Genomic DNA, 12801 nt, shown 5'->3' with positions numbered 1-12801 from the left:
TGTACTCCAGTCAGATGTGGCCGTCAGTGCTTCCCTCAGATGAACTTACAATATTACATCTGAGTCACCGTTTATACGATCCGTTATGGAAGCAGCTCAGACTCTGTGCACTGCTGTGGTGAATGTGTGTACGTCTCTGTGTTGGACTGAGGACATGTTCAAGGTTTAACCTGCATTAATCAGCTGAAATCAGCGATAACAAAGAAAGATTGGCGCAAAATATTTAAGTAACAATAGACTGCAGTAAACACGGTTGTTGTATCTTTTATTGTATTTTTCAAACAATCAGGTCTCAGGGGGAATTGATAGTGAACCATTGAGCTAGCGAGTTGAGAATCAACTCTGAGACCCAAGATCGGCTGTCGGAGGATGGACGGGCGCAGAAATAAGTGACGTTCTGCTTTCTTCTCACTCAACTGCCACTGAGAGGCTCTTGACCTCCGCTGCCTCCAGTGGAGCTGCACGGCAGCCGCGAGTCAAACCCTGTGATTGTGTTGGGCAGCTCCCAGGTGTGAGTGAGGGAAACTGCATGAATGTAAAACGGAGTTTCCTTGAAAGGAGCTTACATGTGTCGTATGCTGTATCCGTCTGAATACAGATGAGTAGGAGGGATTACTTAGGTGATATGTGTTCACAGTGTGCGACTATCCCAGTACAACAAACCAATGACGGATCACATCTTTTGATAGAAACTAAACTTGAGGAAAGCAGAATGCAAATCCATGCCAATCCAACACTGTGACACGATAATACATTATGGCCATTAACTGTAAGCGTCTGCATTAGATACACTGCATGGAGTCTCTCTCTCTCTCTCTCTCTCTCTCTCTCTCTCCTCCTTAACTTACAACTCATGTACAAATGTGCAGCTTTATCTTTGGGACTCACCCCTGAGTACTGGGCTAAACAGTAAATAAACTAAACAGTAAATAGGCTAAGTAGCTGTTTCCATTCAGAACCAAGCAACTCAACAAAGCCTTGTCGTTTCGGAACTGATTTACACGCACGCACATCAACTTTGTGTTACGAGTCTATTGTCTATTGGAGAAACCGTTCGTCCCTAAAGTAGTAAATTGTGCTTTTTTCTTTCTTGGAGGACTGACTGGATGCTACAGCAACTCACTACTGTCACCCAGTGGTGGGACTTGTTTTTGGTTCCCACAAGTTTGGATGTGAAAATGTAACACACACACACACACACACACACACACACACACACACACACACACACACACACACACACACACACACACACACACACACACAGGAAAACGCATCATAAGGTCAAAGTAAGTTGTTATCGTGGGTAATGTATTGTCCAGTGAAGCGGGACTGTCCACTCTAATCACGCTGCCTATTTTTCTGGGGGCTGGGTAAACTTAATTTTCCCTTCAGATGAGAATCCAGGGTGAGGGTTTTTAAAATGTCTCCAGTAATCGAGGGAGGCAGTGGGGTGAAGAAAGGGCAATGAGGTTTGACCTACAACCTAACTGGATTCCCCAAGGACTTCTTTGAAATGGCTCTCGTCGTGCTATTTCCCCTCAGTCATTTATATACAGTAGGTTGTTTAAATAGTATCAGCGGGCGCACGCACACACGCACACACCCACAAACGCACACAGAAAGAAAAACTATTCAGACGCCACATTAGAAGATAAAACATGTTCCTGTACCTGAAGTGGTCCTGGTTGCCGGGCTGAAGGTGGCAGGTCCCTCCGTTAGAACAAGGGAAGCTAATACAGGCATTGATCGGTATTTCACAGTCTTGACCCTAAAAGGAAGAACAAGGCGAGAAAAAGCAGTTAATGTCTGATTACTAAATCTTGCACCCACTATTTTGTTTTGATTGCAAGAGAGAGTTTTAGCAGAGAGAAAATGCACTGGTACACATGGTGTGATCGCAGTAAAGTCAAATGTTGAGTTGAGTGAATATATCTGGATTTGTGCATGCATAGAGATTTTTGTGTATCTGTGAACTATTTTCTTTAGTGTGAATATTTTTACCCTCAGTCAAGACTTCAAGGCTAACTTTTGTCAGGCCCAGTCTATCCAGTTCTTGCAAAATCACAGTTGAAATCTCTGAGGACCACCACAGATCTACTGAGTGATACCAAGGCTGTATAGGCTAAGGAGAAGAGAGAGCCTCAGATTACACTGAGGGTGAAGAAAACCCAGTTTTAAAGAAACCTCTGTCCAGTTTGAAAAGTCCTCAAGATTGAGGCCACGTTTACACCTGCCCAGTTTAAAAAAAAAAAAAAAAAGCACGGATATTTCCCTCTCTACATTTAAAAAAATAATCTTTATTTACAGTGACCCACATATACAGCTGGTTCAGACCTGCTGTGAATATGTCAAACCTCTAGGGGGCAGTGTAGCAAGAAGCATGAAGCCATGATAGCCAATCACAATCCTGGAAAAGGACGTCACGAATTGTGATATAAATATCCGACTCCCCTCCTTTAGATGCAAACAAATACACAGATTTTATCCAGATCTCCACTGTGGATGGAGTTTTCAGGAATCATCGTTTGTGGTGAGTCGTAGCAGCGTTTATGTATAAATGAACCCAAACGCAGAGAAATATCACAGTTTTTTCAGAAACCCAGGTACTGTGTAAATGTGGCCTGAGAGGCCCACATGAGAAGGTCTCTGGAGGCCACACACACACACACACACACACACACACACACACACACACACACACACACACACACACACACACACACACACACACACACACACACACACACACACACACACACACACACACACACTTCCTCTGATCAAAGCTATGTTTCCAATCTCCATTCATCTTCATTGTTTCCTGCACACTTTATCGCCGTTTGACTCATTTTACCGCTCCCTCATTCTCACTATTTCTTTCCTTTGAGATTTCTCTTCATCTCTCCCTCAGTGTCTCTTATAACACATTTGCTTTCCCTTTCTTTCCTTCACCTCCACCTCTCTCGACCCTCTCTGTCTCCTCTCTCTCTCTCTCCTCACTCTCTCTCGCACTCTCTCCCGCTTTTGTTCTTTGCTGCTCTTTCTTTGATTCGACAAGCACATTTTAATTAATGTTGTCCCAGCGGATGGCATTGTGGAACGCACGCTCGCATGCACTCTGGCGGTCCGTGTTCCCCACTCTGTGACCTTGGCAAGTGATGTTTTAATTAAAGCAGGACTAAGGCTTTGTCCTCCTGTAAAAGCCCAACAGGTTATGAGGTGTGTGCTCTCATGGAGCCTCCAATGTATCTTTAAAACACATGCAGAGACACCAAACCTCCTTCAGAGTCGTGAACCCAGTGATCTCTACAAATACACTGGCAAACAAAGAGAGGCCAGACCGACCGTGCAGTATTGAGCACACGCACGCACGCAAACAAACTATAGATGTGGATTAACTGCCAGCTTGCAGATTCATGTAGAAACAGTACATTTACCTGTAGCGACATGCATATAAAACACGACATTTTCAATTAAATACTTACTTTAGATCTGCACTGTTCTGGTGTGCACTCACATGATGCATGCACAATGCAAAAGCATATTGCCCTTTAATTATTCATCATTCCTATTGCACGGGCATGTACATTGACAGAAACGTCCCCTTTTAAATCTTTTGATTATATGTAACTCAAATGCAGCCAGGCACAGTCGTCGTTTCCCTATTGATGGGCAGGTAAATACATTATGCATACAAGGCCAGAGCTCAGCCAGATAATATGGCTAATGCCACAGGCTTATGCAGCAGGCCTGTCCATCAAGAATGCTTTTCACAAAAGCAACTTATTCTAAAGTATCCCTTGTACCACTTACTGTATATGGTCGCTGGCATAAAAAAACAGCTTTATATTAAAAAAAAAAAAATAGATAAAATAAAAGGATTTCAAATGTCGCAGAGGCTTTAAATGATGACCATTTATATTAGTAGTAGGTTCCTGGATTGCCTTAAAAAAAAAGAAGTCTGGCAGTCCCTACGCTTTGGGATTACAGTGAAGCCAAACAATGGTGCAGACGTCCCCTAATCAATCAAGAAAACATTTTCTCAGCTTTGCTCTCGAATCCAGAAAGTATCTTATTGTGTTTCTTTTTAACATGTGCAAATTTAATTTTGGTAATCCCAGAGCGTTTAAGGCTTCTCTCTCCTTGTTTCCCAGAATGGAAGCTATGATTATGTTAATCCATTACTTTACTATAAACCAGCGAGGTCAAACACATTTTAGTTCAGGGGCCACAAACTGCCTAATTTCATCTTCAGTGGGTGGGACAGGTAGAATTAGTAGTTGTTGTGGTGCAGAGTATATGTGATGAAAATGTTTATATTTGATTTATTTATTATATATATATATATATTTTTTTTTTATAATTATTATTTATTTTACATGTCTATATAAATATATTTTCACAGCACCAAACAATTACTATTGAAATGGCTACAATCTCAACATAAATCCCATTTTAATGAAAGCTTCTGGTGCAAAACACCGTAAAATGTCCAAAAAGCATTTTGGATTTTTCATGTTTTCAACAAGCTCGGGTTTCAGTGTTGTGTCTGCTACTTTAAAGAAATCTGCAAAAAAAAAAAAAAAGAAATGGAATCTGACATCTCTGCTATATACTATAAAGATTTATTTATCAAAAGGAGGATTTACTATAAAGGTTTTATTGCATTTGTATGGAAGTACTACGACAAGGTGGTACGACAGTATGAAGGTGGATAAATATTTATTCCACATGAAAAAGTGCTAAGTGGAGATTGTGATGATGAAAATGATTCCCCAAACTGTCTTTCCATGACTTTGGTTTGCTGATCTTATCATAAGCTATTTTCACAGGTGAGTCTCAAGCTCTGACCTCGTTTGACGCTTTTAATGTTTTAATGTGATAATGAAGTTGTGGTCTGAGGTCTCCCTCAGGAACAGATATCACAGGAGGAGATATCACTCATCAAAATTAGATTTGCACATGTCAAATAAAACCATATTTAGATACTTAAAGAATAAACTCTAAAGTGCTTGTGTTATTTTAGTAAGAACTCATTTTCCGCCAACGTTTCTCTTCAAATCAGAGATAGGAGAGCGGGTGTGCATTTTTTTTTTTTAAGAGGCACTTTGATCAACTGAAATAAAAATAAAAAAATAACATGTGGTACCTTTGAGGGGTGATTTCTGCTGATTTTACACTTACTAAACTGACATTTTTAATTTTATAAAGGTGAGATTGTAAATGTGCCAACGACCTGTAAAGTGAATGGAGGAGCTGATGTGGTTAATAACTCCAATAAATCAATGAAAGAGCTGATATAACTCATTAACTGGACCATAACAAAGTAAACTAATGACTTTTATTAAATTCATGCAAATCATTACCCAATGACTGAAAAATGTAAGGTAACAAAGTGTCTTTACACCCTTCTGTGAATGCAAAACAGGTTCTTCAGCTTATTTCATGCACTTGAGCGGCTGGATTGTCACCTTGAATCCGTAGGGGCAGGTGCAGTGGTAGGACCCGGTAGCCTCAGAGACACACGTGCCGTTGCTTTGGCAGGGCGCTGCAAGGCAGGGGGCGCACTTTGACATCAGGCTGATATCTACTGGACCTACGACAGATAAGAGGAACAGATGAGGGTCGGATGATAATAACTGGAGACCTGTCCAGGGTGGATCCTGCCTCCAGCCCTCCGCGAACCCCGGCTGGAGGGAGAAGACAGGTGCTTTGGGAAGACGATAAGAAGACAGAGAAAAAGTGCCGGAGATATTCATGTTTCGTCATTGTGGGCGAGAAGAGCACCCACACTTCACCTAACGGATGGTGTGCGGGGGAAAGTGGTTACCGGTTAAGAAACACAAGTGCTTAGAAGAGCAATTAATGTGATTTGTTTCAGTAGTTGGAGCACGGAAGAGCAAGGAGAAGCAGAGGAGATCTGATTCAGTGTGACGACAACGACGAGAAATATCGCCCGCTATGAGTTCATTGTCAGCACCTCACCCCAGTTTATAATCTCATTCCCAGGCGAAAAAAAAACAAAAACGTGTTGTACAACTCGTGCAGAAAACAACGGTCACGTCAAGCGCTTTTATTCTCTCAGCAGAAAAGTATTTTTCAAGATGTCTTCTTTTTCTTTGTGTAAAAAGTCTCGTCCTCAGGTCTTTTCCCCTCCGGACAAATATTAAGTGAGACCCAGAGAGGATGAAGTTTGAGGTGTGTTAGTCTTGTTCTCAGGAAAAACAGCCTTGGAAAATAAAACGCTTCAACCATAAGTGATGGAGCAGATCGAACAGTCTGACATCTTGAGGCAACTGAAAGTGGCTCACTTAAAATAATTCGACTGCGTCTAATCGTGTTGTTCCAACCACGAGCTGACACCAACGCTTTAGCTCTTCCTGTCATACTGTCTCTGAAGATTGAACTTGCCATGTAAATAGTTGCTCATTTTGACAGTGAAGGTTGTTTTCAAACCTTTTCAGTCAACACTGATCTGCAATTCAGATAATCTTCCACACATTTTAAAAAATCGAAAGCCCCAGACAGTGAGAGAGTCCAAGTATCAGCTCCCAAATCCAGATGAGGAGGTTATTGAGTTTATGACGTAATCTGGTCGCATGTTCTGAATCAAGGGATTATTAATGTACAGAATCAGTTTTCTAAACTGCATTATACCATTAAAACAGGTGGCTTACGAGCCAAAACCTACGAGAATATCCAGTAAGGCCCAGCAGCTGACACTGGAAAGAGTCACGAGTAAAAATAAATCACTAATGGCAATTTTTCCATAAAAATGACATTATTTCAGTGGGACAGATTTTGAAATTTGAATGAAAACAAATGAGCAGATATAACGCAACACTGAGGTTCCATTTACATGCAACACTGGATGTGTCAGTAAAAGCTGCAGACTGCAGATCCTCTGTGGCTTGAAAAAGCCACAGGCTTTGTCTATGACACTGTCAGATATGAAAAATTACACTTAACACTTTCTCAATGTACTAAGACTGTATATCATTTTGCAATAACCTGAAAAACCTCAGATTTGCCATAATTTATGTATTATGAATGCGGTTTCTCATGTAAAATGACCTCGACACCCCCTGTAGGTGACAGAGGTGAAGAATGGAAAATGAAGGAGAGGTGAATACGAACCTTTACACTGGAATCTGTTGAGCGGCGTGGTGAGAAGAAGTCTGTCGGCCATGTCCGGAGGTCCAGTGCAACGAGCAATGCCTGAAGGCACAATTTGTCAATGGCGTGTTAGTTTACAACAGTCTGGTCCAGATACAAATGATCTCCTTTGGAACAGCTTCCATCTGGACTATGACTCAACTGAAAACAAAGACATTTTAGGAAGTAAATCTTAAAGTCAATCAAGAAATGCTGAAGCGTCTGTGTATGCATATATAATCCGCCCCAACCAACACCTGGAAAACGTACCTTTAAAATGCATCACGTATGAATTATGTTAGAAATTCATACATGGTTTCAAACGCCAGTATATTTTGCATTATGTAATACTTTACTTTTACTTTAGTAAAGATCCTAAAGGGCTTCTTTTACCAAAGTATAGACACCAGTAGATTATCTGTACTTCCAAGTAAGTAAAGTATGTGATTACTTTTTCCACCTCTGGCTGTTTCTGCTAAGTGTGTGGGACGTAGCAGATTGTGTTTGTTTCCATTTTGTTGAGTACTTTCCCTTTTTAAAAGACTCAATCACAGTAGAATTGGCCTTGGTGATAATAAGGTTTTTAAGTTGTTGATGCTAGAAAACACTCCAAGAAAAACAGCTCCAGAGCCACTATTGACATCGACACGATAGAACAACGCAGGTATAAAAGCAGACACACAAACGTTGGCTGTCGCTGATGTTGGTCTTACCGGGCTCTTTGAAGCCGGCCTTGACCCACTGAGAGAGCCAGCGCAGGTCACAGTTACAGTACAGGGGGTTGGCACCGAGGGCCCTGGACACAGTGAACAGAACACATCAGGTGGAGGTTTACAACCCGGGAAGTCGTGTTGAAGACGGACGAAGGCGACACTCACAGGTGGGACAGGGAGGTCAGGTGGTTGAACGCTCCTTCTGGGATGGTTGAAAGGTCATTGCCGTGGAGAGTCCTGAAAGAGCACAGCAAGGCAACGTTAATCATTATCTTGTTGTGAAGAAGAAGAAAGCGTTTCCTTGACCACACCGCTCATTTTTCTTTGTGGCGGCAGCTGCTCTTGTTGCAGATATTTAGAGTGAGATCCTAAAGCAGGGGTAGGGAAGCTGTGGTCCTGCACGTTTTCCACGTCTCCCTCCCCTGAATGTCCTGATGGTTCATCACCACGTTCAGCACAAAACCAGATAACCAGCTGCTCATTGCAATCAGCTGTGTGGAAGCAGGGAGACGTGGAAAACGTGCAGGGCCACGGCTCTGGAGGACCGGGGTTCCCTACCCCTGTCCTAAAGCCACAGACCTACAAGTGTATTACAATTATTGCTTTGAATGTCTCTCCTTCTGTCTCTCTTGTCATACAATCATCTTTTATTATGGGATGTCACTATCATGCGTCTCTCCCGTTGTTTGTGAGCCCTCCTCCCCGCTGTCTCTCTGGAGGCTTTACAAAAAGTTTAGGCTTCAATTAAATCAACATGTTTTACTGACAAGCCTGAGAATGAATAACCATCACAGCTAAATGTGACAGAACAAAGCTGCCAAAGACTGGGCGAGGTCATCCACCTGGTGAACGCTGACCAGCTGCAAGCTCAATTATTGAAACGTATTTCTGGTTCCTCAGCAGCAGTACTCTCATCCTTCTCTATAATACAACACAGGATATTTATGGAGGAACAACACAAAATAAAAAGCTTATTTTCAAAGGATTATAAACTGCCTTGATTTGGCTCTGGAATTAAAACTCATACTCATCCATTCAGCCATGTTGACGTAATAACGTCTCAAGTGAAAAGATATCATTTTTGCGTTTTAGAAGAGTTTCACATTTTCGAGGCAACATTTTGAACATCATGTCTGTTTACACAGAAGTGGCAGAAACCTTTCAAAACAATGTCGCCAGCGTGCCAGGCCACAAGTTGAAACCACAATTAAAACCACTGGATGAATACCCAGAGGGAAATTTCTTCCCAGATTGACCCACTGGTAGCAAACTACTAAGTCCAGGGGACAGGGAGTCATGGCACCCCGCAGAAAACTGATGGTCCAGCTACTGAGCATGTGCAGAACAATTAACTACTACGGCCTGAGTGCGCATGCTGAGTAGCAGCATTTCAGAAAAGTTGTGTTTTTCCAGGGTTTTCATGTAGTATTTTCAAAGGGTTGTACCTTGGGAAACATTTTCATAAAGTTGTGTTTTCAGTGGCACCAAGCACAGTTGTAAAACCATGTAAACGGAACAAAGGTTTCGGGTGTTCACAGAAAAACATTGTTGTGTATGTTGCATGTTTGCATGTTCTCCCTGTGCATGTGTGGGGTGTTCTGGTTTGGTTTCCCCCTCGCAGTCTAAAAGCTTCCGCTTAAGCTCAACCTGAAGTATATTTACGATTTATCATGATTCTAAAAATGCCAAAGTGAGTGTGTGTTTGCTCTGTGAAGGACTTCCTGCCTGCGACCTGCCTTCACTGTGAGTCAGCGGGGATCAGCGCCGGCCTTCAACACCAAGTTGGACCAAAAGGCACCGACAATCAATGGAAGTGGTATTTATAGTTTATAGGTTGGTGTAAGCGTCCAAGAAATGTAATGTGATGTCGTCTGAAGCCATGGATACACAGCTGTGTGTGTGTGTGAGCGTCGGTGCATCCGTGTGTGTGTGTGTGTGTGTGTCTGTGTGTGTGTGTGTGTGTGTGTGTGTGTGTGTGTGTGTGTGTGTGTGTGTGTGTGTGTGTGTGTGTGTGGCTAATTCAGTGTGAGCACGTTCAGGTCTTTCTGTGCTTTAAAGTGTGTTTGCGTTTGTGCTTAATGCTTCTGTATTTCCGTGCAGCCTCTATACAATGGTGGCCTAACAGCCCCTGCGTAAGACTGGCCCAGAGGGGGTTGTGGGTAATGAGGAAGTGACATTGCCATGCGGGGGCAGAGAGGGATTACTCCCCACAGCAACATCAACTAATATGAAGGGAAGAAAGAACTTTGTACAACGTGAAAGCTTTGGAAAAGATACAGTCGATACATCGAGGCCAAAAGAAAAAAGGAGAAAACTCGCACAGCCGACCTCTCAGAGGGCAAAACACAGATTTCTTTTGTTCCTTATGAGCAATTAAAGGCGGCCAAAGTTTAGTTTGAAATGCCAGCAGAGATTAAGGAGCAGTGAAAGCATCAGATCCTGGATCATTATTTCATGACCATGTTTGAAAAGAAAGTTCCAAATTTAAGCTAATGGTATCAGCGAGGTCACTGGCTTCAATCTACACTATGTGACATCTTTATGGATTTAAAACTGGAGATAAAGTTTTTAGCTAAAAGTGATACATGATGTGACCTGCAGACTAAATAGGTTTACAAAACTAAAAAAAGGAGCTTACAGGACTGAAGGCAAACTGGATATTATCCTGACTCACTACTGCCGCCTAATGCAGAACAGTGGCACTGCTCAAAGCGTAATAATTCACCTTTAAATAAGTCACATTTGGGGCAATTAAAACTATTAGCTTGAGGAAAAAAACTCAAATGAATTTTTCTGATGATCTTTGGTGACGACTCTCTAATATATTTTTATATTCCATCTCACTGATACTCAACTGGAATTCCTTATAATGGTCCGGGAGGAAAGTTGTACATACATTATCCTTTACAAGTACAATTAGAATGGAATAGAATAGAATAGAATAGTTTATTAATCCCAGGTGGATACTTCAAAATATGTAATATTATGAAAATAGTGCAAAACTCTATGTTTTATAACGACAAATGAAAGTCATACTTAAAGTAACTGCTATCATTCATTGCCTGGTTCATGTACTTTGAGTTTGCCAACCAGATATAAAAAGATTATGAAGAGTTTTAGTGCTTGTTATAATTCTTTTTATAGTGCGGGTGGTGAAAATTATGAATAAATAATCTGCATAAGGGGAGTAAACATGTCTCCTTTGCTACTGCTAATTGTTCGGGATGTTGCATTCGGTCGGCGCTCAGGGTTTTCCAGATGGTAGAAAAGGTAAAAGGTTTTTGAAGCGCCGTTTCAAGAGGGCTAATAAATTGTGTGTAAAACATCCAGAAATTTAAAAATGAAAATTCAAATGACCAACTCTCGTCAATTTGTACAACTGGGTTCAGTTTTGCAGTGTCCCTCAAAGACATGCTTCAGTGTTTGTTTTCAGTTGTTTTGTAATCAGTGGAATTGTAGAAGAAAAATACCCTTTCACCTCATAATGGGATAATGGGGGGGTGTTCTGTTGTTTTTTTACTGTGTTGTGTTATATTATATCTATAACATACGTGCCAGATTGCTCAGAGGATTTTTGCTCACAAAATAAATAAGGTCATCTCAAATCTGGGCCTTAGTTGCTTTATTTGTTTCAAATGCGGTTCTCCAGTTTCATCTCACAATAAAAAAAAACCTGTGACTGAAGCTAACTGGTGACTCCCGATGCCCCGTAAGGTGTGAATGTGACTGTCCATGTGATGGACTGCTGGCCTGTCCATCCCTCCATCCCCGGGGTCAGAGGTCACCACCGATAATTCTCTGCCTGCATCCCCTGCCTGCTCTGCTGTCACATCAACCATGTCCTCCTTCTCCACGTCTATAAATCTCTGCCCCGCCTGGAAGATCCATGTGCCACGTCTTTTCAATATCCAGACCGCTTAAATTTACGGAAACACGTCACTGTGAATACATTTTGTTGTTTCTCTGGAGAAAACGAGAGAATTTCAATGTCCCTGCTTCTTTTTCAGCCGGATTTGTTTCCGTTCACGGTGATGTGTGTGTAGCCAGTGGTACAGAGTGCATCGGAGTTATGCGTGTGTGTGTGTGTGTGTGTGTGTGTGTGTGTGTGTGTGTGTGTGTGTGTGTGTGTGTGTGTTGATTTGTGAGACAGAGGGTGGACAACAAAATGGATGACTGAGAGAAACCGAGGCTGAAGGTCAATTCATCAAACACAACACTGGGCGGATAGAGAGAGAGAGAGGGAGGGACAGAGAGAGAGAGAGAGAGAGAGCGAGAGAGAGAGAGAGAGAGAGAGAGAGAGAGAGAGAGAGAGAGAGAGAGAGAGAGGGACACCAGGGAGAAAGGGCAGCTTCCATTTACAGAAAGCCGGCACATTAAAGGAATGAGAAACTGTCACTTCTGTGTCTTTCAGCGCCCTGAAACAGCGAATGACTGTGTGACTGGCTCATTCCTGCAGCCGGGTCTTAACGTGGCACTTGGCCTGAAATCAGGGGAGTGATTAAACTTTGATTTAGCTCAGTAATGTAACCAGCAGAGGAGAGTGTTGAATATTGAATCAGCCACTCACAGCAGGCGCAGCGGCTTGAGCCCGTCAAAGGCGTGGACCGGGATGCAGCGGATCTGGTTGTAGCTCAGGATGCTGGGAGATAACACACACACACACACACACACACACACACACACACACACACACACACACACACACACACACACACACACACACACACACACACACACACACACACACACACACAAGGTCAAACACAAGAGTTCCACCTCAGGTTCAGTTTTTATCTGTGGCATTTTTACATTCACTAATCTCTAAGACTTCCCTGGTTATAGAATACAAACAGTTTGACATGCAGTAAAAGCATCAAGAAGCAAAAATACATCGTTTAACCCTGTGAAATGATCATCTTATGCTTGTTTT

At 42.1% G+C, this 12801-nt stretch overlaps 1 protein-coding gene across 1 annotated transcript in view; it reads right to left on the bottom strand.

The window, feature by feature from the left end:
- Positions 1 to 12801, bottom strand: part of slit3 (slit homolog 3) — a gene marked incomplete at its 5' end in the record, with an annotated part of 301781 nt that overhangs the window by 30750 nt on the left and 258230 nt on the right. Inside the window, 6 exon segments of the mRNA XM_080502187.1 lie at positions 1674 to 1771; positions 5475 to 5599; positions 7141 to 7221; positions 7872 to 7954; positions 8037 to 8108; positions 12439 to 12510. Coding sequence (XP_080358313.1) covers positions 1674 to 1771; positions 5475 to 5599; positions 7141 to 7221; positions 7872 to 7954; positions 8037 to 8108; positions 12439 to 12510 — 531 coding nt within the window.

The sequence above is a fragment of the Blennius ocellaris genome, assembly GCF_963422515.1.
Source record: "Blennius ocellaris genome assembly, chromosome: 9".
Taxonomy (NCBI): Eukaryota; Metazoa; Chordata; class Actinopteri; order Blenniiformes; family Blenniidae; genus Blennius; species Blennius ocellaris.
This window is presented reverse-complemented; position numbering and strand designations above follow the sequence as displayed.